Source organism: Alligator sinensis, unplaced genomic scaffold (genome assembly GCF_000455745.1).
Source record: "Alligator sinensis unplaced genomic scaffold, ASM45574v1 scaffold569_1, whole genome shotgun sequence".
NCBI classification, from domain to species: Eukaryota; Metazoa; Chordata; order Crocodylia; family Alligatoridae; genus Alligator; species Alligator sinensis.
In genome coordinates, this window is record NW_005841914.1 from 27550 (window position 1) to 51012 (window position 23463).

At 47.7% G+C, this 23463-nt stretch overlaps 1 protein-coding gene across 1 annotated transcript in view; it reads left to right on the top strand.

The window, feature by feature from the left end:
• Positions 1 to 4837: 4837 nt before the first annotated feature.
• LOC102385748 (arginine-glutamic acid dipeptide repeats protein) overlaps positions 4838 to 23463 on the top strand; it is a 23941-nt gene continuing 5315 nt past the window's right edge. Inside the window, exons 1-9 of the mRNA XM_006018799.2 lie at positions 4838 to 5021; positions 7311 to 7403; positions 8168 to 8367; positions 9725 to 9886; positions 12292 to 12405; positions 13286 to 14676; positions 15617 to 15839; positions 17224 to 17944; positions 23444 to 23463. The exon at positions 23444 to 23463 is cut by the window's right edge and continues 124 nt beyond it. Coding sequence (XP_006018861.1) covers positions 8290 to 8367; positions 9725 to 9886; positions 12292 to 12405; positions 13286 to 14676; positions 15617 to 15839; positions 17224 to 17944; positions 23444 to 23463 — 2709 coding nt within the window. The 5' untranslated portion in view covers positions 4838 to 5021; positions 7311 to 7403; positions 8168 to 8289. The remainder of the gene's footprint in view (positions 5022 to 7310; positions 7404 to 8167; positions 8368 to 9724; positions 9887 to 12291; positions 12406 to 13285; positions 14677 to 15616; positions 15840 to 17223; positions 17945 to 23443) is intronic.

Consider the following 23463-nt stretch of genomic DNA (forward strand, 5'->3'; position numbering starts at 1 on the left):
GATGCATTTTCCACTTGCAAACTGGATGCAGTTAAAGGATATAGGGGAGCCACTTTCTTTCCTGGCCATAATTTTCTTTTCCTCCCTCACTTTTTTGCTGCAAGGCTCTCTCTCGCCGATCCTTCTGTGAATACAGAGTTTTCCTTTCCCCTCCTGGTTGTCCCTCACCATGGAAGGAGGCTCTTGGTGGCCCCCTCTTTCCTTGGACACACAAGACCATGTACCTCCTCTGCTGTCACACCTGCAAGGAAGTTCAGTGGTTTCCACATTGCCAGGTCAGCTGGCACGTCACTCCTAGCTATGCTTTGTTTAAGTAGGGAGAGTTGCTTTGTGAACACCGTCGCAAAGCCCTGGCACAGAGGAAGCCCACTGTCGGAGGCAGGTGTGTGTGGAAGCAGTGCCCGCTGCCCACAAAGAGCTCCATGTCTCATCCTTCTGGTATAACCTCTGAGCAGTATGAAGCACATCTCAGCTGGGTGACCCACAGGTATGGCAAGGAAACCGTTTGGAAAGAACAACACGCAGTCCGAAGATGGTGCTTCATCGGCGGCTCCATGAAGTCAACACTTTGCTTATGGAGGAAAATGGTTGGGAGAACCTGATGGGGGGACACCTGCGTTTCAGGAGGGTGAAAGGCCGAGTGTGCATTTGCAGAGAAGAGAGAAACTAACTGGGTGGTGGGGTCTCCTGAGGTCATATGAGTTCATGGCAATATGTAATCACTGATCCAGCGCAGATGGAGAGGGACCCAACACCCCAAAGAGACCAAATTCATCCTAGACATTTGCCTTGCATCTTAACTCTGGGGCCTCTGAGCCTGGGATGGGGAGCCAGTTTTTGAGGCTAGATGCCACTGATGGGAGCAGGCTACTGCTGCATCTCATTAGGGCTCTTCCCCACACAGACTGGAGTTGTGGGCGAGTGGCACAAAATGAGAAATCAAGAAAGGGATGTCAATGGGGAGCTAAAGATGGGGCATCAATGGGGAGCTAAAGAAAAACTCCACCTGTGGTGTGGCTGGTGGGCCGTTGAGTCTGAAAGATGTGAGCAAGCTGGCTTGTACCCGCTGTGACACATGGCACCCAGCTGATGGTTGTGGTGAGTGAAGGAGGAATCTTTCCCCTAAAATAACCTCACACTTCAGTTGCGCACCTCCTATCCAAATGCTGCCCAAACTGTAACCACGCATATGGAGCACATTTTTCTTCCGCTTGTACTAAAAGAGCAGCTTCATTAAACAAAAGATTTGTCTGTCCCTTGCATGGTTGCTTCATTGAGTCATGATGTCTTTGTGTCTCGCTTGCACAGGCATTGTGCACATCTACCTATGAGCTGTCCTGCATACTCTGCATTTGCAAGCCAGGATGCCTTTGGAGCTGGGGCTCGCGTCACAGCTGTGGTGTCCCACTGCTGAGGATGTGCAGTAGTTAACTGTGCTCTGCCCCAGCATTTTGGTGTTGGCTGGAGAGCTTAATTTAGTTGCAGCAACCACAGGAGGAAAGAAAACAGCAAGAGAAGAGAGAATGGCGCCTCATGCAAGAGAGCAAGCCTCCTCGTAGTGACACGTGACTGATGCCAAATTAGCAGCAGTGCTGGGTTGTAGAAGGAGCAGCAGCCGAGTACTTGAATGGCATGTCAAGTCCCTCATCAACTTGACTTTGCCTTAAAAGTTTCCCTCCTTTCCCCTCAGCCAGAGAGCTGCCCACAGGTTTTTTTTTTAAGGTCTCATCACTCAATCCTAAATGACGCTTGGAAATCTGGGGATAAAATACACTGTTGTCTGTTAATAGGAGAGACAAGGGGGAGCATGCTCCTGCCTGAGCCACTATCCCAGGTGGTGGGCAGTCCTAAATGTTCGGTCCCCTTATCTTGGATATTCCCAACAGTGGATGCACCAAATTCACCCAACTCCAGGCTCACAAAGGCTTTTTTTTTCTTCTAAGAATAGACTTTAGTATTGGCAGATTGGTTAAGAGCATCTCCCTGGGTTAGAGCTACTCAGAACAACCTTCCCTCTCTCCTGTCTCGCATCCAGCCTTCCTCTTCCTCTCCAGTGCCCGTGCACCTAACCAGCTGAGTCCATCATGCAGTTAGCAATTATAGTGCCGAGATGTGTTGACTGCAAGACCTTGTTGTGAGGTGAGGTGAGATCACCAGGAACAAAACGATCATTACAGGCCATTCATGTCGGCAGCATTTATGCTCCTGTGTTTGCTTGCAAGCAAAAACAGCAGCTAATTTGCAAGGCTGCCTTTTGTAAAAGAGCCTTTTGATCAATGATTGCCTGTGCTAATGTTTCAGTAGGCTATCGATTTCTGCAACAGCTTTTGTTCCCTGAATTTATGTGAGATGGGTTTCGGCAGCGCACACTATGCATGTTTGATTAAAGTTCAATTGACTTCACTGGCGGTGAAGCTGGGAGCTGTTTCATTCCCTGTTTGTAGAACCAAAGCTTTCCCGACATGTTCTTTTGTTTGTGCTCAAGCTCCTGCCACCCATGCAGTCACCAATATGCTGTTCCTAATCCTCCCAGATTCACTCCACTCCAGCATTTAATCCCTTAGGTAGACATTATAGTATTTGATGGCAAGGCAGCTAATAAAACCTGGGATGGAGTGTCAGCGTGTGTGGTGCACATCTACGGTGTGTGTGTAAAACTAAGACTCCTTCGCATCTACTTCCTCATTGACCCTAACGCCGGGCCTGTGTCAGGAGCTTGAGTCACTGAGTCATGTAGCTAGATCTCTCTGCTAATGAATCCTAACTATAAGCCGGTGATTAGCTCTTAAGATCCACCCATCCTTTAGAACTGTCCAAGTCAGCTTTTGAATTAACATTTCAATTTGAACCTGCGTGCAAGTTTCTGACTGCAAATTTGGGGGTGTTGCTTTGGAGTCAGATGTCCGTTTCTGAAGTTTTATCCCCAAATACAAGCAGTTTAAAAAAAAAAAAAAAAAAAAAAAGCTTAGTTTTACAGCACAGCGTAAGTAGTTAAACTTCCCTTGAGATGTGATGGGTTTGACACGTGTAGATATAGCCCAAGTTTGTTCTCATTCCTGTTATATGATGGGAGGGGGGAAGATTGATTTGCACTCTTCTGTTACTGTGTATCAGAGGAGAGGTATTACTCTACTGACACAGGGAGGTGGGATTTACTGACTTCACTCCCTGATCCTGACACCAAGGATTTGATATAAATCAACTTTCCAGGTGAAATGTGGCTGATTTTGTTTGCAGGAAGCTCGCTAGCTCAGGAAAACATGGCATAAACTTCCCGTGGAGTGTCAGTCACCCACTCTCCCAGTTTGTCCTCCCATCATCACCAGTGCCGAAGAGACTCGGAGCCCCTTTCTCATGAGGTCAAAAACAAATTTGAAAGCCCTTGCATGGAATTTAACAGGAGTGTTTGCAAGAAGGGATGAGATGTCAGGACCTCTGTCCCCGCCTCGGTCACAGACTTGGTGCGTGTACTCCCAATCCACGTGCCTGCATTTACCTGTTTGCAGAAGAATGGCAAAGATGCCTGCCTGCTTTCACTTCTAGGGATTCATGTTTTAGGAGAATAAGTAGGGGGGTTTTTTAAGACTTTTTTTTTTTTTAGTTCTGCCAAATCAAGGCACTGTGTATCATGCTTCTTCCTCCCACCCCACCTCTCTCACCAAGTCTTGCTCTGAAAATGGCAGGCTCCAGGGATCATTTTCATTTCACTGAATCTGCAGTGGAGATCAGGTGCTAGCTACCCTCCAGAGCAGTCCCCTCCATCTGCCTTTTCATGGCTTTCAGTACAGAAGATGCTGGTTGTGCTGTTCCTGCTTGTTCCAGGCCATCGGCAGTTTGGACGGAGGGTGCGTCTTTGCAACAGAATTAACCTCCGTCTACTCCCAGCAAAGAGCGCCGAATTTGGCGGACAGAGCAAGCTGACTGAGGTTGTGTGATTAGATCACATGTAACGCAGTTCAAAGAGCCCCTTTTTGTGGGCAGTTCAGGCATGTTTGTTCTGATGTTGATTTTCAAGAGAGTGGTTAGAACGGCTCCATTTCTCTTGCAACTTGAAAGAAACAACACCTTTTACCTTAGAGGCAGACAAGTCGCCAGGAAATGGTGGGGTTTCAAAGTAAAAGAAAGGAGCTTAAAACCACATGCTGTTCTTTAGCTTGGCATTACATCCGCTAGTTTGAATGTCATCTGCCCCGGTTTTTTGACTGTAAGCCAGATTCATTATACTATGGAATTATCACCAGCTTCCCTAGGTGTGTTCTTTTAACTGCCTAATTAATTTAGATGTGAACACATACATTCAGATTAACGTTGGGTTTGCTTTAATGTGGTTGAGTGTTACGGGTAGATATTTGTCGGCGGGTTTTCATTTGAACTTTTAAGTTTTTTTTTGAACAGGAGTGTTTTTAAGTAACGTCATGGGGGGATTTGGATTGTTGCTCTCTGTCTGTTTGAAGTGATCACACTCTTGTTGACAGTGCCATGGGATCTACAAGGAACGCCGTTAGTAAGGACATAGCTCTTACAGCTCGTTGGAAAGACGCTACCTCTGGCAGCACAGTGTCCCCTAACACTTGGCCGAGGTATTGCCTCAATGCTTACTCAAAGGAAAGCACCCCCAGTGCTGGCAGTACTGATAGGGGGCTGTAGATTTTGCAGCCCAGCCTTTAAAAAATTAAATGCATTTAACTTCCTCTCAAATAAAATATTTTTCTCTTCTATCCAGGGGGACATCTGTGTGGCTGAAAGCCTTTTGCAAACATAGACATACACGCATACCCTGTCCTCTGCGGAGGGGGACGAAAAGAGCTGACAAGTCAGCTTTGCATGCCCCTCTAACATATTCCTTCTGTGTTTGCAGGGAGAACTAATCACCTTCTATTACTATTGGAAGAAAACCCCTGAAGCAGCAAGTTCCCGAGCCCACCGTAGGCATCGGAGGCAGGCTGTGTTTCGGAGAATTAAAACTCGAACTGCTTCCACTCCAGTCAACACTCCCTCCAGGCCCCCCTCCAGCGAATTCTGTAAGTGGCGGCTAAAAGCAGTGCATTTATCTTTGTTTAGATGCATGGAACTACAGTAATGTAATGGCTCTGTCTTCAACTGAATAAAGCAAGGAAATTGAATTCAGGCCGTTCCCATACCGTTATGCCCGAGTATGGCAGGAGTCTGTGATCAGCAAGTGATGTTTCCTGTCATGTGCAGTGCGGGGCTTAGGCAAGAAAGCCTGAGTAAGGACAGAGATGTTTGTCTGGCTCTGAATATCCCTATTTTTGTCCTGGCTGTAAGCGTTGCATTTTCCCTAGAGTTCTAGTAGGCACAGGACTTAGACAATAAAGCAATCCTCACCCTCCTTCTCCCTTGCCCAAGCCTTCTTTCATGGCCGTGCCTTCTGCTACCATCAGCATTGCTGTTTCTTACCATCTCTCAGCAGCGTCGTGGCCTTGCTTTGAGGCAGAAGCACCTTAACAAAGAATCACTGCAAAGCCTAGTGCAGTTTAGCTTGTCACTGAGGTTATGGCACCACTGACGTCAAGACAGTTGCATAGAATCTATCATTGTATAAAAGGCTAAAGCTTCCCTTAAACTTTAAGCCTTTCAGTGGAATAAATCCAGAGCATTTCTTGTCTTTTGCAATGAAAGAGGATTGGCAAAATCTCAGAAATTGGACCAAACTTATTGAAGTGCAGTTATAGGGAGGATGGGGAATATGTGTGTATGGGTAGTGGGGAATACAGGAGATGGTTTTTAAGATGCACCAAAGCAAAGTATTATTGCTTCCTGTTCCTGAAAGTTGAAACAAAGGTATTGGTCCTTCACTTGGATCCAGGATGCACAGCTCCCTCGAGTTCAAATGAGTACAAGGCTGCACACAGGCCCACGTCACTGCAAGATCAGAACCAGCCTTAGCTCAGTGGATGAGGTTTTAGCCTGGTGTGAACTTTTCAGTTCAGTGTCAGACATTTGGAGGAGTCTGAATTGGAAGTTAGGATGCTGCCAGCAGTCATTGTTACCATACTATGAGTAAATGAATGGGACCCTGCCTTGATTAGAAGAGTGTAATGGGTTGATGACAGACTCTGATGGAAATTACCATAGCCTCTCCCTCCATATAACACGCACATGACAAAACTTATTCTCTCAGAGCCTTCAGGGAAACAGCATTCCTTCAGCAAGGGCTTTCCTTAAAAGTAAAGATTTGACCATGGGAAGTCACGCATTAAAACATGTGTTTTGTGACAGGGCCCTTCGGCTCATGACAGGTTATAGGCACGTGTTAGATGGTGAATTTTTAACGTGGCTGGAGGATGCAATGCTCTCAGCCAGTTACTTACAAGATCCCATAGTACCCAGTTGGTGCAGAGTCTTTCCAGAGGCTTATGAGTTTGCACACTTGCCATTTTAGGCAAGGGTAATGTGTTTTGCAGCTGGTGATGTTGTAATGAGGTGACTTACTCTCAACTGCTCTCCACATGTAGGGTGAGCCTTACAATTGGAAGGCTCTGCAAATTCCCCAAAACTAATATGTATGAAATATAATCTAGCTGTCAGATGCATCCTTTAAGGAGCATTTTCCACAAGAATAATAAAGCATTCCATATTTTTGTTCTGCCTTTTATCCAGAGGGGTCACAAAGCACTTTACAAGCTATCAAACCACATACAAGGACCGTTTCACCCACCAATGAAACCCAGCCATCCCTGGGACAAAAAACAGCAGCCGTGGAACCTATACAGCAGTGCTCTGCATCTAGTTTAGGACAGGAAGTTAAAAAAGAAAAAGAAAAAGTTCTTGTGCGTGTGACATTGCCGGGTGGGATTTCACTGTGGAGGCTATTGTCTGACTGGGAAGTTGGCCAGACTCTTGAGGGAAGCAGCCCTAGTTTTGAGTATTACTCTGAGCCACCATTCCTCCAATCCACCATTCCTGAGGCCTGCACACTTTGTTTCATGTAGTAGAGCGCCTCCAGCTGCACTGTGCCTCTGCGCAGCATGGGTGTTGGTTCAACCCTGGTGCCCAAGGAAGCGTGCCTGGCACTGGATCAGAAGCACTGTCACTTGCATCACTTAGCATGCTCCTGAGATCTTTTTAAATCTAGGTACTGACCAGGCCTGACCCTGCTTAGCTTGTGAAATTTGATGTGATGGCAGCACAAGGTGGGATGGCTGCAGGCCAGCCTAGGAAGCTGCAGAACGAAGACCAGAATTCTCATCATAAATGGTTTACATTCAGCCAGCCAGAGCAAAGTGAGAACTCATCCTGATTTTTTTTTTTCTCTCTCCCTCTCCTTCTTTCTCTCTTTGCTTATTCAGTGGACTTGAGCTCAGCCAGCGAAGATGATTTTGACAGCGAGGACAGTGAACAGGAACTGAAGGGCTACGCCTGTCGTCACTGCTTCACAACCAGTATGCACTTGATATATCGCTGTATCTCTCTTCCTTGTGTTGGTGCCTATTTAACATTGGTTCATCCAAGCAAGAGCAGCTGTAATGCACAGAGAGCTGTTCTAAAAATGTAGCGTTGAATCAGCTAAAATATGCAGCATCCCAGCATAGAGTTAATCGTGATTTACCATTGCAAATTAGTATTGCAGTGACAGGGGAGGATCCTGGAAGATAGACATTTATACAGTGAAGCCGTCATGTCTAAACAGAGTCCTTTATCTAATCCATTTACTATATAGCAAATCAATATTGAGCTGTGACTGTCAGATACATAACTTGCATTCATGACGCACCAAGGCTTTTCTGCAGCAGCTTTGCTCTTATAAGTACTCCTGAAAGCTTTCTGATGCTTGTGCATATGCACTGAGCATGCAAGCAAAAGCCTGGAGGTAAGTAAGGGGAGGGAGAGATGAAATGTTTGTGCAGCATTTATCTTGAAGAAACCAAGACAGACCTCAGAGAACTAATAGCTACCTAACTCGTAGTCCCCAAATGCAGCAGCAGTCTCTCTTGCTCTCATTTTCAAAGCAGCAGTTGCCTGTTTAAATAAAGAAATAGTCTGTAACCGAGCATGGAAAATGTTCATGGAGACATAAGCCAGCCTGGAACAAGGCAGAGGTTTCCAGAGACGTTTCCGTTGCATTGCTGGGAAAGGTGGGTATCTGTGCTCCGTATCTAATATATTGTATGTTTCCGATCCTCCCCCATCACTTTTCCAACAACAGCCTCCAAGGACTGGCACCACGGTGGTCGAGAAAACATCTTGCTCTGCACTGACTGCCGCATCCACTTCAAGAAGTACGGGGAGCTCCCGCCCATTGAGAAGCCAGTGGACCCTCCACCCTTTATGTTTAAGCCTGTCAAAGAGGAAGATGATGGACTCAGCGGAAAGCATAGCATGAGGACAAGGCGGAGTCGGGGCTCGGTAGGTCTGCATTGTCCATGTCCTCAGCATCCTCTGGGAAAGAGAAGGGACAGTGTAGGAAGTTCTGCAAGTAGAGCCCTATTACAATCAGGGTTTCCAACGGCACTCTCAGTCTCTCCTCTTCATCAGTTCCTTGCTCTGTTAGCCTGCCAAAATGCATGGCTGATATCTGTGCAGAATTTGAGGCTTGTTTGAAAATTTGACCTTGAAGTATCTCCTTGGGGAGGTCTAGTCAAACTCTGTGTATTTTAATGTTCCAAGTCTAAATCTCTCTTTCTGTTGACTGGGTCAAGGTAGCAGCAGCCCCTTCAGAATAATTCTACTGCCAAAATCTGTGACAGCATTTGTAGTGCTACATCTTTTCCCTAGCTGCGCTGAGGTAACCCTTAGATGCATTCTGCAGGGAACATTTTAAAAATTCAAGTACTGTTTCTCTGTCCTTGCAGAGAACTCACTGTACAAAGCTGGCTTTAAAACAAAATCTCCTTGCCCAAGTATAGAGCAGTCCTCATAGTCCTCTACACAGCGATTCCATCGTAAAAAGGCTTTGCACATGGTAATGTACCTGGAGCATTGTTGAAGTGCTGCCACCTGTGGGGACCCAAGGATCGACCAGAAACTTTCATGGTTTGGGGGCTTGCATTTCTGGCAAGTCCCACGGATGGGCCTGTCAAGCAGTAACAGATTTCTCTTTCTCTCTCCACCTTTTTGGTCGTGTTCCTGTTGTCACAGCTGCTGAATACCTTGTCAGGTGATGCTGTCAGCTCAAGCTGGCTTCATCATTTTTTATGGTAGCCAGTCATCCAAACAGCTGCTAAATTAGGAGGGGACAGATGAAACGGTATTAATTATTGCTGCATAATTGACTGTGATTCTTTGTTGCGTAGCAGGAACACATTGAAGCTGTTAGCCGTTGTTGAAACTGCTCTCGGCTGTCTGTAATGCCTAGCATCTTTAGGTCACTCTCTTATCGGGCTTGGTTTATACCAGCAGATTTATTATTTTTTAAGGTGGAACATTAAGGAGAAGGGAGCTTGGCTGTATGAAGAAAAGCCTGGTATGTGGACAGCAGCTGTGGGAACATCATCTTAATATTCTCATTTCCAGCAGACACAGCTTAATAACATAAGCAGTATTTGATGTTTTTTGGGTAGTTAAGGATTTGCCGCCTCCTGTTTTAAGCCCAGATGAGCTTTCAAGTACAGGCTTAAAAACATGTAGAGCTCAATTTTCCGTTTCTCAGGCGCTAGGCTGGGATGCACGCACCTGTCATAACTTGGGGAAAAAAAGCAAAGGTCGATAAGATGCTTCCTGTCAGGTGGGGTTTTTTTCTCATTTATTTTCATTAAACCAATAGATGTCTACACTACGTAGTGGTCGTAAAAAGCAGCCAGCCAGTCCCGATGGTAGAGCCTCGCCCATTAATGAAGACATCCGGTCCAGCGGCCGCAATTCTCCCAGTGCTGCCAGCACCTCCAGTAATGACAGCAAAGCTGATTCTGTGAAGAAGTCCACCAAGGTAAAAATTGCCTGGGATTGTTTTTCCTTGTACAACTCAGGACATTGGTCTGTTTTCAGTTCAGTGAGCCAACCTCGGGGCTTGGATCAAATCGGAGATCTAGGCTGGATAAGTAGGATTCTTGCTCTTTTCCTACATGCACAGGTCTGCAGGCAGGGAGATCTAAGCAGTTTCCTTGTTCAGGTGTTTGGGTAAGGGGGTGATTATACATAAAAGCACAGAGACCTCATGATGATAAGCATCATAGAAATATCTGTAAATAATCCCATTGCCCTTATTACAGGCATTAATGCCTCAGTTTGAGACCCAAACTCAACTCTGATCCTCTTGCAAATGTCCATGAGAAATGCTATACTCAACACAGGTATCTAGCTAGAATGCTCTTCATTTATTTACTAAAGGAAAGAATGCCCCATGCATCAGATTGCTGCTTCTGTTGTCTTTTCTGCATAATTACATGCCAGCTTATTTTGGGGAGAAGCCAACATTTTTTACTAAAAGGAACAAGGGCCCCTACAGGAGACAGCTAAAGAAACTAAGTTATGGGAGGAGTCTTGTCATTTCCCCAAAATGGGAAAAGGGACACAAAACAGAGTAGGAATACATGATTTCATGGCATTGGAAGGTTGACTGCAGGGAGCATCAAGGTCACACAGAAGGAGTGAGGGTGTTTAAAACACAGCTTGTGGTCTGCAAAAGGGAGTAGGCAGTGATGTGGTAACATTTGCAAATAAAATCCAATCCAAAGAGGATCAGGAGGAACCTGAAAGAGACCTGACCAAGCCAGGGGGGTGAGCAGCATGACCAAAAGACGGGTGCAATTTAATGTTGATAAATGAAAATGATGTGCCTTGGAAAAATGTGAAATTTTCATGCACTTCACAGTGATCTAAATTAACTTGATTAACTCAGGAAAAAGGCCTGGGCATTATTTTAGACAGCTCAGTGAAGATGACTTCATTGTATAACTGTGCTCACATAAGAATTATTTGGAGGATTAGGTGGTGTAAGTGGTGGGTTACGGAAGAACATATCATAATGCCATTATAGAAACAAATGGTTTGGCCCCATTTGGAAGTATTGTACTGCATATGGGTCACTTCATCTCCAAGAAGGATATTGCAGAAGTAAAAGGAATTCAGAGAAAAGTGACAAGAATGTTTAGCAGCCCAGAAAAACTCTAGCGTTAAGAGAGACCAAAAGATTAGGATTTAGAACGGGGGCAAACAAGGAAGACGTGCTAAAAGTACATAAAATAATGGGTGACTTCAGAAGGCAGAGAAAGGGGTTCTCTTCTCCCTTTCTTCTGAAATAGAAACAAGGGGATGTTAATGAAATTGAAAACTAGGAGATCCAAAACCAGTCCAGTAGTGTCCTTTTCCACACAATGTGTAATCGGTCTTTGCTACTTCTTGCCTTAGGATGTTGAGAGCTTAGCAAAATGCCAACAAATTGGTCAATGATATGAAGAGCAAGGCAGTTTAAAGGCTTATCAACATGAGGAAAAAGCCCAGCATAGCTGCTTCAGTGGTAGCTTTTCCACACTAACTCTGTGTGAACTCATCCCCCACTAAGAACATCTCCATAGTGACTTAGGGCAGAACAGTTCTTGTGTCCTAAATGCACTCCCAAGCTATTTTCCAGTAGTGTCTCTATAATCTCCCAAGGTAGGCATGCCCTAAAGAAGTTAACCATTTTGAAAAGGCTATCAAACCTCTGACTTCGGGTCCTGAGCAGCTCTCAGCCTATTAGGACACGACTTTCATGGCAGGCAGATTTTCCCAAGTCAACTTCCTGAAAGTTTCCCTGCCCCTTTTTCTACAGCAATTTGTGCTAGCCACTGTCAGAGACAAAATAATGGGCTACATGGACCTGGGATCTGACCCCGTGGAATGGTTCCTGAGGCTTCATTTTGTATTTGGACTTAAGTATATTCTGCAGAAACATGAGTTTTAAAAACATTAGCCTGATGAGATGCGTCTCAGTTCAGTGCACTGACTCCATCCCAGTAGCCTGCAGTATGCAGGAGATGCTTGCAACCTGCTTCTCAGCTTATTGTCCTCAGAGGTAAAATCCTAGCTCTGTTCTGGGCGACCTGTGTAAATTTGGCCTGCAGAGGGAGCTGGCTGGACTGCCATGTGGATGAAAGCCCATTCAGAAACAGTTTCTGGAAGATGGGAAATGTATCGATAGCTCCAGAATACAGATTCCTTTCCCTTCTCCCTTTTGAATGGGGAAAGAGGCATATTGGATTACCACTAAACATGGACTAATCAGCCTCTGATCAGCTTCCCTGTGTCTGCAGGGACTTTTTTATGGGCACAAAGTCCTGCCAGAGCGGGCAGGGTCTCCTTTTAGCTCCACTTTTACTTCCTTAATAAACCGTGCCTTTCTGTTTTTGGCAGAAGATAAAAGAGGAGGCATCATCCCCCCTCAAGAACTCGAAGCGGCAGCGGGAGAAGGCAGCCTCTGACACGGAAGAGCCGGACAGATCAAACGCCAAGAAGTCCAAAACTCAAGTAAGTCTCAGGAAGGAGCAGTCTTCTCCCTGAAAACAGGCTGCTCACGAGCAAAACTGGCTGTCCCCTGTCGTTCCCCATCCCCCTTCCTTCCCAGGGAAGGATAAAATCGAAACCCCCAAACCAACAACAAACCAAATACACAAGATTGATTTAAGCTACTTCAAAGTGCCAGAGCAGCACATTGTAATTGAATTTGCAGCTGGAAAGCAGCCTACTCCTTAATGTGTTCCTTCTGCTGGGAGAGGAAGGAAGCACGTGGGTAGGGATTGGACCCGGGCATCTTGTCTCTTTTTTTAGCGTTGGCATGCTCTTCTGTATCGGGGCAAAGGTTGGTTTGGTCCCTCCGTCCCTTCCCTTCATTTTGTTAATGAGCCTATGTACAAATGTTGTTTTACTTTAAATTACTCTCCTTCCTCCACTGACTTGCACCTCCACACAGCAATCTACAGCTCAAACTATAGCGAATTAACAAAGCTAGAGACCATTTCAAATAGGCCCAGTTGCACCTTAGCAGCTTATTGCACCTGAGGTCTCTCTGGGACCTCCAGTTTAAAATAGAAGCCTGTCTGTGTGAACAGAAACATTCAGAAAACCCATTTAAACCAATAACTGCTAGTTTAACTTCTTGGTGATCAGAGTGAAGATTAATTTACTGCAGGATAGTTTGGCTCCACATGTAATTGCCCAAGTTCACTCCCAAGCACTGGCTTTGCCCGTGAGCCCCACATATTAATGTTGCTCATGCCCTGCGAGGTTCCTAGGGGAGGCTGTATGTAATGCAGTGCATCTGGGTATGACCATGACATGCTGGGGAGCAGGCAGCCCCCCATAGCCGTGTCAGAGGCAACACGGAGCCCTTTTCCCCCTGTCTCCACAGGAGATCAGCAGGCCCAACTCTCCCTCGGAGGGTGAGGGCGAGGGTGAAAGCTCTGATAGCCGCAGTGTCAACGATGAAGGCAGCAGCGACCCGAAAGACATTGACCAGGACAACCGGAGCACGTCACCCAGCATCCCCAGCCCCCAGGACAATGAGAGCGACTCGGATTCATCAGCTCAGCAGCAAGTGCTCCAGGCGCAGCCGCAGGTGCTCCAGGCACAGAACGGCTCTGCCCAGGCCCCACCTTCCACCCCACCGATATCCACCCAGCTCCCCACATCGATGCCAGCAGTGTCGAGCGCCCCCTCTGCCGCCGCCGCCCCCCAGGTTTCGCCGTCAGTGTCTCAGCCTCCCAGCCAGCCCCAGCCTCCAGCACCGCCACCACCTCACTCTCACATACAGCAGGCTCCTGCCCTGCACCCGCAGAGACTCCCCTCACCACACCCACCGCTGCAGCCCCTGAGCGTGTCGCAGAGTCAGCCCCAGGCTGCTGCATCAGCACAGCCCCACTCGCAGCCTCCACTCCATGGCCAGGCCCAGCCTCCCCCTCACGGCCTGCAAGCCCAGCCTCTTCTGCCTCACCCTGTACCCCCTCAGCCATTCTCTCTCCCCACGCAGTCTTCTCAGTCTCAGGTTCCCCTCCAGACACAGGCTCCTTCTCACTCTCACGCTGCTCTGCAGGTGCAAGCACAACCTGCCCTGCAAGCGCAGGCTCCGCTGCAGCAACCCCAGCCCCCACGGGAGCAGCCCCTGCCCCCCGCACCCATGGCCATGCCTCACATCAAGCCCCCTCCCACCACCCCCATTCCTCAGCTTCCTACTCCACAGTCCCACAAGCACCCTCCCCACCTTTCTGGGCCTTCTCCATTCTCGATGAACTCCAACCTGCCACCGCCTCCTGCTCTGAAGCCACTAAGTTCCCTTTCCACTCATCATCCACCTTCTGCGCACCCTCCTCCATTGCAGCTGATGCCCCAGAGCCAACCGCTGCAGTCCTCTCAAGCTCAGCCGCCAGTTCTGACTCAGAGTCAGAGCCTTCCACCATCAGCAAGCCACCCCTCCTCCGGGCTCCATCAGGTATCCTCCCAGACGCCCTTCTCTCAACATCCCTTTGTCCCGGGGGGACCACCTTCCATCACCCCCCCATCCTGCCCCTCCACTTCCACTCCACCTTCCGTGCCTGGTATCCCCTGTCAACCTCCTGTCTCCACGTCGGCGTCGTCCAGCGGAAACGTCCCAGTGGTCACGTCCTGCACGTTGCCGCCTATTCAGATCAAAGAAGAGGCTCCTGATGAGGCAGAGGAGCCAGAGAGCCCACCACCTCCACCCAGAAGTCCGTCACCTGAACCCACTGTGGTGGACACACCAAGCCATGCCAGCCAGTCAGCCAGGTAAGGAGGGTGTCAGCAAGTTTTGTCAGGTGCACTTGGCCTTTCCGCTCAGCAGAGCGATTGCTAGACTTCCACATGTCGCTTGCTGGGCCAGACAGGGTTCAGTGTTGCAGCTTTGATGCTGCCAGCCTTGCAGTTGGGCTTTTGGTCTGTTAGGACATCTGGTTGGCCCCCAGCCTCTAAGTCCCTGATTAACATGTGGTTGAAACTGTGCTTAACAAGAATCTTGTTGCAACATAGTTGTTAGGAGCATAGCCTCCCTAACCTGTGTTAAGCCCTCTTCCCTGCCATCCCTTCAGCAGCCCAGTTGTATAAAGCACACTAGAGGCAAGATCCTGAGCCCCCTGCACCTGAGACTTGCTGTAGGAACTTGTGGATTGTGTAGCAGGAACCTTGCAGTTATGTGCTGTCTCCCTTTGCCCCCCTTGCTGCCCTCCCAGTGTAGTTGTTCCCTACAGAGTTCAATTTACTTTGTCACCCCGTGATTTTTAGTCTTCAGTCTAATGCCTCTTTTTGTACAGTAAGACAGTGAAACCAATTACTTAATGGCAGTTTGAATTGTAGGAGATTTTCAAAAGCACAACGAGAAGTTAGCTACCCTGCAAGCTGGATACATAATTCACATTTGTGCCTTTGGAAATCAGTCCCTGTCTCTGCAGCATGAGTTAGCTATCACCAATTTTCCAGGGAAGAAAAAGCCCCAGCCCAGCACTGTTTGGACCGTAGTTTTCTGACAGGGCATTATAAGTCTCATTTGGGAGCAGAAGCTAAGCAATGCTGCTCCTGCCAGAGGCCAATCTGCAGAGTAACCTCATGGCACAGTTCCTGTCTTGGCATTACTGTAAATCCTGAGTGTTCCTTAATCCCGCTTTGATGTGGAGCTGTTAAAACCCAGATCTGTTTCTTAGGCCTAAACTCTTTCTGCACATGTCTCTCTCAGGTTCTATAAACACCTGGACCGCGGCTACAACTCCTGCGCGAGAACGGACCTGTACTTCATGCCTCTGGCGGGATCCAAATTGGCCAAGAAGAGAGAGGAGGCAGTTGAGAAGGCCAAGAGAGAGGCAGAGCAGAAAGCAAGAGAAGAGAGGGAGAGGGAGAAGGAGAAGGAGAAGGAGAGGGAGAGAGAGCGGGAGCGGGAAAGAGAAGCGGAAAGAGCCGCGGTAGGTTTGTCCTTTGCATCACAGGGTGCGGCAGAGGGCTGGATTAAAAGGTGGATGTAAAATGTCGTGTGTGCGTTTGCCCACTTGCCTGACCGTGTAGCGCAGGACAAAGTGCAGCCTGGAGGAGATGGCTGGGCACATGCAAAGTTCAAGAACAGAAAAGGGTTGGAGGCAAGGATGGGGGTTGCTGACTGTGGCATTGCAACATCTACCTGGCTTGTCTCAGGCTCTTCCCACTCCTAGTGCCTTAATGGGAGAAACTGCAGTCTGGGGGCTCAACGTGGCCTGGGATTCATCCAGCATTTTGAAGATGAGCAGCGATACCCAAGTGGAGTTAGCATCTCCTGTTGTGGGCCATTGGTTCCTTAGTGATGCAGGCACAGGCTGCCTGAGCCTACAAGGCGTATCCTTTAGTTGCTGCCTCTGCAATTCCAGGTCAGGCTCTGGAAACAGGACATAAAGGCCGTGTGAATTTGCAGTATATTTGACGGAAGAGCATCCTGGTTTCTGACAAAAGGCCTGACCACACATTTTTAAAGCTTTTACAGTATAACCTCTGATGGATTTATTTTGTTTTTAAACAACTTTACTTTGCTTTTTACCACCAAACCCCGGGGCCTGGTGAGAGACAGTAGAGCACATCAGGGTTCATTGAGGGCTGGGAGATTGGCTTGCAGTGGCCTCATAACAACGCTGCTTTGCTCTTGTCTTTGCAAAACAGCCCGTGAAGGTGTCTCTTTTCCTGGTTTGCATATGGGACTTCTCACAGGTTTGAGTCATGGCAACTGCACCTCTCGCATGGTCCATAGTAATTAGAAGCAGCAGCTACATATAGCCGCCAAGCCCTTTCACCTGCCAGGATAGGATATGACTTCCCCCAACCCCTTACGGGGGGTGTCTCAATTTGAAACTGATACAAAACCTGAATTCAACGAGGAATTCACGTGGAAACAAGATTCTTTGGATAATCATAGGGTCTCTTCGGGCTCCTCCACGTGGCACGCTTTTCCTCAAAGTGTTGTGGGAGGCTTCAGCTGCTGCAGGTCGTGGAGTTGTGCTCCCTTCAGTTTGCTCCTTTCTAGAGCTTCGTGGGGGGAGGCACTTTGGGGGCAAAGCTGTTGGAGGGGCTGTCTCCACCCATTACTGCCTGTAGAGATGTGCAAGTTCTGTAGGTTCATTGAGGCTACAGAGCCCAGGGGAGAAGAGGGAAAGTCAGGTTTGTCCCTAAGACACAGAGGAACACGAAGCTCTGGGTTGAGTCATTTGAACATACCGGCTATTGTGTATTCTGAACCACTGTGAAAGTGGGAGCGCATCTGGGTTGGTTTTTTTACACCAAGCTGGTTGAACTAAAGTCTCTCCCCTTCTCCATTCCTTGCAGCAGAAGGTATCCAGTTCCTCCCACGAAGGTCGCCTCGGGGAATCCCAGCTCAGCGGACCAGCCCACATGAGGCCTTCGTTCGAACCTCCGCCCACAACCATTGCCGCCGTTCCACCATATATTGGTCCGGACACACCTGCGTTACGGACTCTCAGCGAGTACGCCCGTCCTCACGTTATGTCACCAACCAACCGCAACCATCCCTTCTTTGTTCCCCTGAACCCCACTGATCCACTCCTGGCCTACCACATGCCCGGCCTTTACAACGTGGACCCAACCATCCGGGAACGGGAGCTCCGAGAGCGGGAGATCCGGGAGCGAGAAATCAGGGAAAGGGAGCTGAGGGAGAGGATGAAACCTGGCTTTGAGGTGAAGCCCCCGGAACTAGATGCACTGCACCCAGCTACCAACCCCATGGAGCATTTTGCCCGTCATGGAGCACTGACTATCCCCCCAACGGCAGGACCTCACCCTTTTGCTTCCTTCCACCCGGGTTTGAACCCTCTTGAGAGGGAGAGACTCGCACTGGCAGGCCCTCAGTTACGGCCTGAAATGAGCTACCCCGATAGACTGGCGGCAGAGAGGATACACGCTGAGCGGATGGCCTCGCTGACAAACGACCCGTTGGCGCGGCTCCAGATGTTCAATGTGACGCCTCACCACCACCAACACTCACACATACATTCACATCTACACCTTCATCAGCAGGACCCGCTACACCAAGGTGAGCCCAGGGTCAGGGCAGTGCTCTTCCCCAAGGGGTTGGAAGCACCTGCTTCTGCAGTGAATGGTCTGCCCAAAACAGTCATGTCCCAAGACTCTGGAAGTACATGAACAGTGAAATCTCCAGCTCTGTCAACACAATGCTGGTACCTGGGTTTGTGAAAGCATGTGGCGCAGGGGTATGGCTCCACCATATTGTAGCATTGTTTTTCATCTGTGTATAGAAAAGAGAACTTGATTGTGTTTGATCTCACGTGAACACACAACTTTTCTTGACCACATGGGAGAGAAAATCACAGCAGAGGAAAGCTAGACTACAACCATGCTGAAATACATGAGTTGTTTTTGTCAGTTAGGCAGTGCTTCTCTTCAGAAGTGATGCACTAACGTTGGTACTTCGCACACGGGCTACTTAATACAGCCTTGTGTTGTGATTGAGTTAGAGTCCTGTGCAGCACAGGGCAAGGTTTAAGCAGCTAGGCATACTCTTCACACACTGAAGACTTGTGAGAAATTCTCCCATTGTTGGTCTAGAGCAGTGGTTTTCAGCCTTTTTAGACTTGAGGCACCCCTGGATAGACTAGAGCAGCCGTTCCCAATCTGTGGTACAGATACCACCAGTGGTACACGTTAACAGATTTATTATAATTACTTTATATGAGAAAAAATTGCTGGTGGTACTTAAGGTTGTATCATTTTAAATTGGTGGTGCGCAATCTGTCAGTTTGGGAACCGCTGGACTAGAGGACCCCCTTGGAAAATGCCAGCTCTTAATTTTCATTCTTTTTTGCCTAGAGAAAAACAAGAGAGCACTTTTTTTCTGTTGCAAAGGACTCAGAACGGTCGCAGCTGCAGGTTTCTGTTTGAAATCTCTGGGTTTATCTTGTAAATCCTGGTTGTAAAGCTAACAGTGGTAACATTGTGTGGCACCCTTGAAAGGATCTCAAGACACACTAGGGTCCGTGGCACCCTGGTTGAGAATCGCCGGTCTAGAACACGGGCAGTTGATGTGGTGGTAGCAGCCATGGGCACCTCGGTGTAGACAGAACATAGGCACGTATTAGGTGACCCAGTGGATAAAACCCCTTAGGCTTTATACCCCATTTATCATTCATCTCCTGTGAGCCTCCTAATGAGCCTGGGAAGCACTGAAGGTTAGCACCATGATGTCATGGGAACATGAGCTGTCACCACCCAGAAAACTGGAGGCTTGGAGTGGTATTACTGTGTTATAAATCCACCGCTACAGCACCATGGGATACAAGCCCATGCACTTGAACACCCAGCTCATGTTTCTGATTTCTCTGAGGTGTGCATATACATCTCATGCCCACTGATCACAGGTAATCACAGGGTGATGACAGTAAGTACCTTGGCTGTCTTGGGAGGTGATTGTTGGTCTGGAGATGGACATTGTCAGTAACCAGCAAGTTAGCCAAGTTGTCCCTGCCCAACCAGCAGTGTGTTCATTTACCAATTCAGAAACCAGGGTGACCTGATGCAGAAGATCCAAGCATACATTGAGTGCTGCAATACGCAGTCAGACAGGCATAGGACCTTTCAAAGTCAGCAAGGAGACAGGCTGGCATGTGAAGGGGGTGGGGAGATTTAGTAGATGCTATGATAACTTTTCTAGGTTTATGAAAAATGAGGAAGGTGGAAGTAGATGAGAGCACTAGGGGCAGTGGGAAAGGGAAGTCTTAAAGAGTCAAAGATGCAAAAAGAAGCAAACTGGAGAGGAGGGCTATGCAAACTGTCTTGCTGTCCTGTTGGGGTTTCTGGAGGAGGCTGTGGGTCTTTTCATCACAGTGAAGGGCTACAAGACTCTAGTCATCCTCCTATTTGCCCTGACTGCATCTGTGCATGAAACCAATGTAAGGGCTGGTGCTGAGTGACATAGAGACGTAGAGTTTTCATCTGTGGAAGTTTTTAATTGGAAGTCATACTGATGATTGTGTGAGATGATTTATCTAGGGAAGATCCTGCCTTGAGCCCAGGGTTGGACTGTATGACATACTTCCTAGGCTCCCTTCCAGCTGTCTTGTTCTGTGATTCTCCAACTTCTTAGCTCAGAGAGGTCTGCTTTATACCGTTAACTCCTGCTGGTCATTCATCCTGCTACAGCCCCATCCTTCTGCCTGGGTTGCCAAACCTCTAGGATTGCCCTGGAGTCTGTAGGAATTAGATATAAATCTCCAGGAGACTGCTGAGAGTTACCCAGGAGATAAATGATAGGGCATTCATTAAAATAATATTAAATGTTGAATCTGATTTATACAGTAGTCCAGTGGGTTTTTAAAATGTAATGTGCATTTGCCTCCCTGATGTAAAGTTATTAATGTCATTATGTCATGTGATGAAACCTCCTGGAATAGATTCAGCCAGAGTTTGGCCATGTAACTTCAATCCACTTACCTGTATGGGCTGTACACTATGCGATAGCAGTATTGTAGCGCTCAGGAAGTGTTGGAACCTCTGCACAGTTATTGGAAATCAGCACTGTCCGAGGAGCGAGCCGGGTGTGGGTGCCTCAAGCCAGCACAGCGGCAGAGTTGTGTAAGGGCAGCCCATGCACACCAAGACTTGTTCTGCCTTTGTCTTTGGACTACAAGGCCCTTTTGGCCCCATCAGGTGTGTGTAGAGCATCAGCAGAAGGAACGCAGACAGAACTGTCGCACTGACGCACGCCCGCGTCCCCTCTGTGCCACAGAAGAGAGTGCTCTGCAGGCTGGCTGTCGGTCACCTGGTAGATGGTTCCCCATTGGAAAAGCTGTGAAATGGGTAGCTCTGCAGATCCAGCAGCCCTGCTGTGTGAGCTGTTACTAGAGGAGGGCTGCAGCCATCGAAGGCCACGCAGACTAGTGTCAGGTGCAGTAGTCAGTGGGAGGGGTGAGAGAATTGATTTCTTCAGTCCCTCCATATGCCATCCACCCAAATATTTGGGCACCTTGCAGCTGGAGGGAGTTTTTCGTTACATCTGTCATCACAGAGCTTCTTTATTTAAGCTTGCCATGGAGAGGGGCTTAGGAGAGAGATTGTAATGGGCCTTGTTATTTAAAAATATTTTGCAAGCGCATTTTAAGATCGTGAAAAAGGCCTGCTGAAGGGACTTGGTACCTAGTTAGCTGCCAAGACAGGGATTAGAAAGCTGCTCGCTTGACCGAGCTTGTCATTACATAGGTAATTTGCAGGGTGCTCGACTGAATGCAGATTTCCCAAATTTTCTGAGAGCAGATGGGTGCAAGCAGGTTAACCGAGGCAGTTAAACAAGACAGCAAAGGATGCAGCTGCAGCCAGGTCAGAAATTAAAGTGATTCAACTACATGGCAGACAGTTCCTTGGACAGCAGGCTGCAAATGTACTTTTTGCGCAGACAAATACAGCATGACGATTCTTGGAGCACATGCATTAAAAGAGAGAGCGTAGCCACTTTCAGAGCTGGGGAAGGAATGAGAGCTGCTGCAGGAAGAGCCACGCTGCATCAAAAGAAGCCAGAGGATGCGCACTTGTGTTTCTATAGACATATACCCCAGAGGGGCGGTGTTGGTGCTGTACCTGAAGTCACTGGCTGGCTGCACTGTGAGCTTCTCTAGATGCTGTCTTGCAGATTGTGAGGGGCAGGGTTGACATTGGTGCAGCTGAAGTTGTACAGATTGTTAACAGGATGGACTGAAATCAGCTGTATACCTCCAGATCCTGAAGTGATGAAATATGGTCACTTTTCAAGGTGAAGTGGTTACTATCTCATTTGGAGCATGCTCCCACCCCTCCTCTCCCTAGGTTTATACCTCCAGTTAATTGTTAGCTAATTAACCATCAGGAGCGAAACACATCTGTGAATCTAACATGGACGCTGCACAGATGTTTGTTCTTGGTCATGCACATTGCTGATACACTCTCAGGCCCAGTCTGAAGGCTGCTGTGGACAAACAGCATAGTTACTTTGAGAGTATTTGCAATCAGTTGTGGTTTATCTATGCTTGAAAGTTAATCTGGGTTAAGGTAGGGTGGGAAGTTAAAAACACGGTAGCTTTTCTAGAATAGCTTCATGCTATTATTTTGGAATAACCCCAGTATAAGCAGGCCCCTAGAGTCAGTTACTGCAAACAGGGAAATCACTGAAACACAATTCACCTGGGACTATCGCTAAACAAAGAGGTGAGCCTCATGTGGAAATAGGGGGAAGAAAGGATCAGTCGTATGGTCAGGCCACCTTGCCATACAGCTGCTCAGCTTGTATGTGCTTTGTAGCCAGCAGAGAAGTGGGATAGAAATGGTTTTGGGGCTGGGCTGTGCTTCCTGCCAATTTGCCATCTCGCTGCCAACCCTCAAAATTTAAATGCATGGGATTTGTCAAGCTCGGATAGGTAAATATTTTTGTGGTTTTGTCAGTGTCATGTTTTACATCGACTTCGTGATGTGACAGTGGAGAAATTGTCTGCAAGTGAGAGCAAGTAAGGGGGGGGGGGGGGGGGGGATTGGTTTCCACCCTCCTTCTCCACCCCTCTTCCCCCACTTTTACCAGCAAGGTGCAGGCAGCTTCCCCAGAGGTGACACTGCCTGGCTAGGGGAATGAAGGCTTTGTCCGCTTTGTGTCTTTCAAGAGCAGTGTTAGTGGAGGTACGAGTGCACAGCTAAACCTTTGTGTCCCAAGCACTGTCTAGGATCTCTTGACCTGCATTTGTGTATAAGCATGAAGCAAGACATTTCTTTCATGAAGTTGACGTGAAAGTCATAGGAAGGACCCCAGAATATGCAGGTTGGCGCATGGAGGAGAGGCAAGAATGAAGAATAAGAACTGAGCCAGTGCCAGGGTTTTATGGTGCAGTGTCCACTGTCATTACTGAGCATGGGCACATGACTGGTGTAGAGTTAATATAACAGCTTGATTTGTTTTATTTTGTAGCTTCTGTTTGCAAAGGATGGGAAAAAACATCTGGCTCAAAGGGGTATCTGTTTGCAGGGACAAGGGTTATACCTAACAGTGAATCCACCAGGCTTGTGAATCAAAGGAAAATAGAGTTTAAGGGGGCGGGGAATGAAAAAGGAGAACGAGCAGAGATTTTGCAGGACAGGTATTGATAAAAGCAAATATCTATAGCCATGATTCCCGTATAAGTCCTTGGGGAAAGTGGACTCTCAGAGCCATGTGGGGCTGATTAGCACACTCACTGCTGAAGCCTGAGGTGGGAAGGGTGCTAAAAGTGAAAGCTTTAAGTGGTTTTGCTATTTGATTTTTCCTGTTACTTGGTAGATTTGTTTCTCCTTGTTGAGGCTGAAAAGCCCTGGGTTGTTGCTTTAACAATTAAGGCTGTTTGGCAAGCAGATGTCACTTCAAACACTTGAAGACAGAGAAGTGGGTTTCAAGTCGAATGGAGCTAAGCTCCTGGTAATTACACATCAATTAGGCCAAATACTGCTCCAGCTCAAGTGGTAACATGGCTTTTGATCCCTGAACAGTAAACAGTTCATTTACCTTCCTTTTCTCTTTCTTCCCTAGGTTCAGCAGGACCTGTTCAC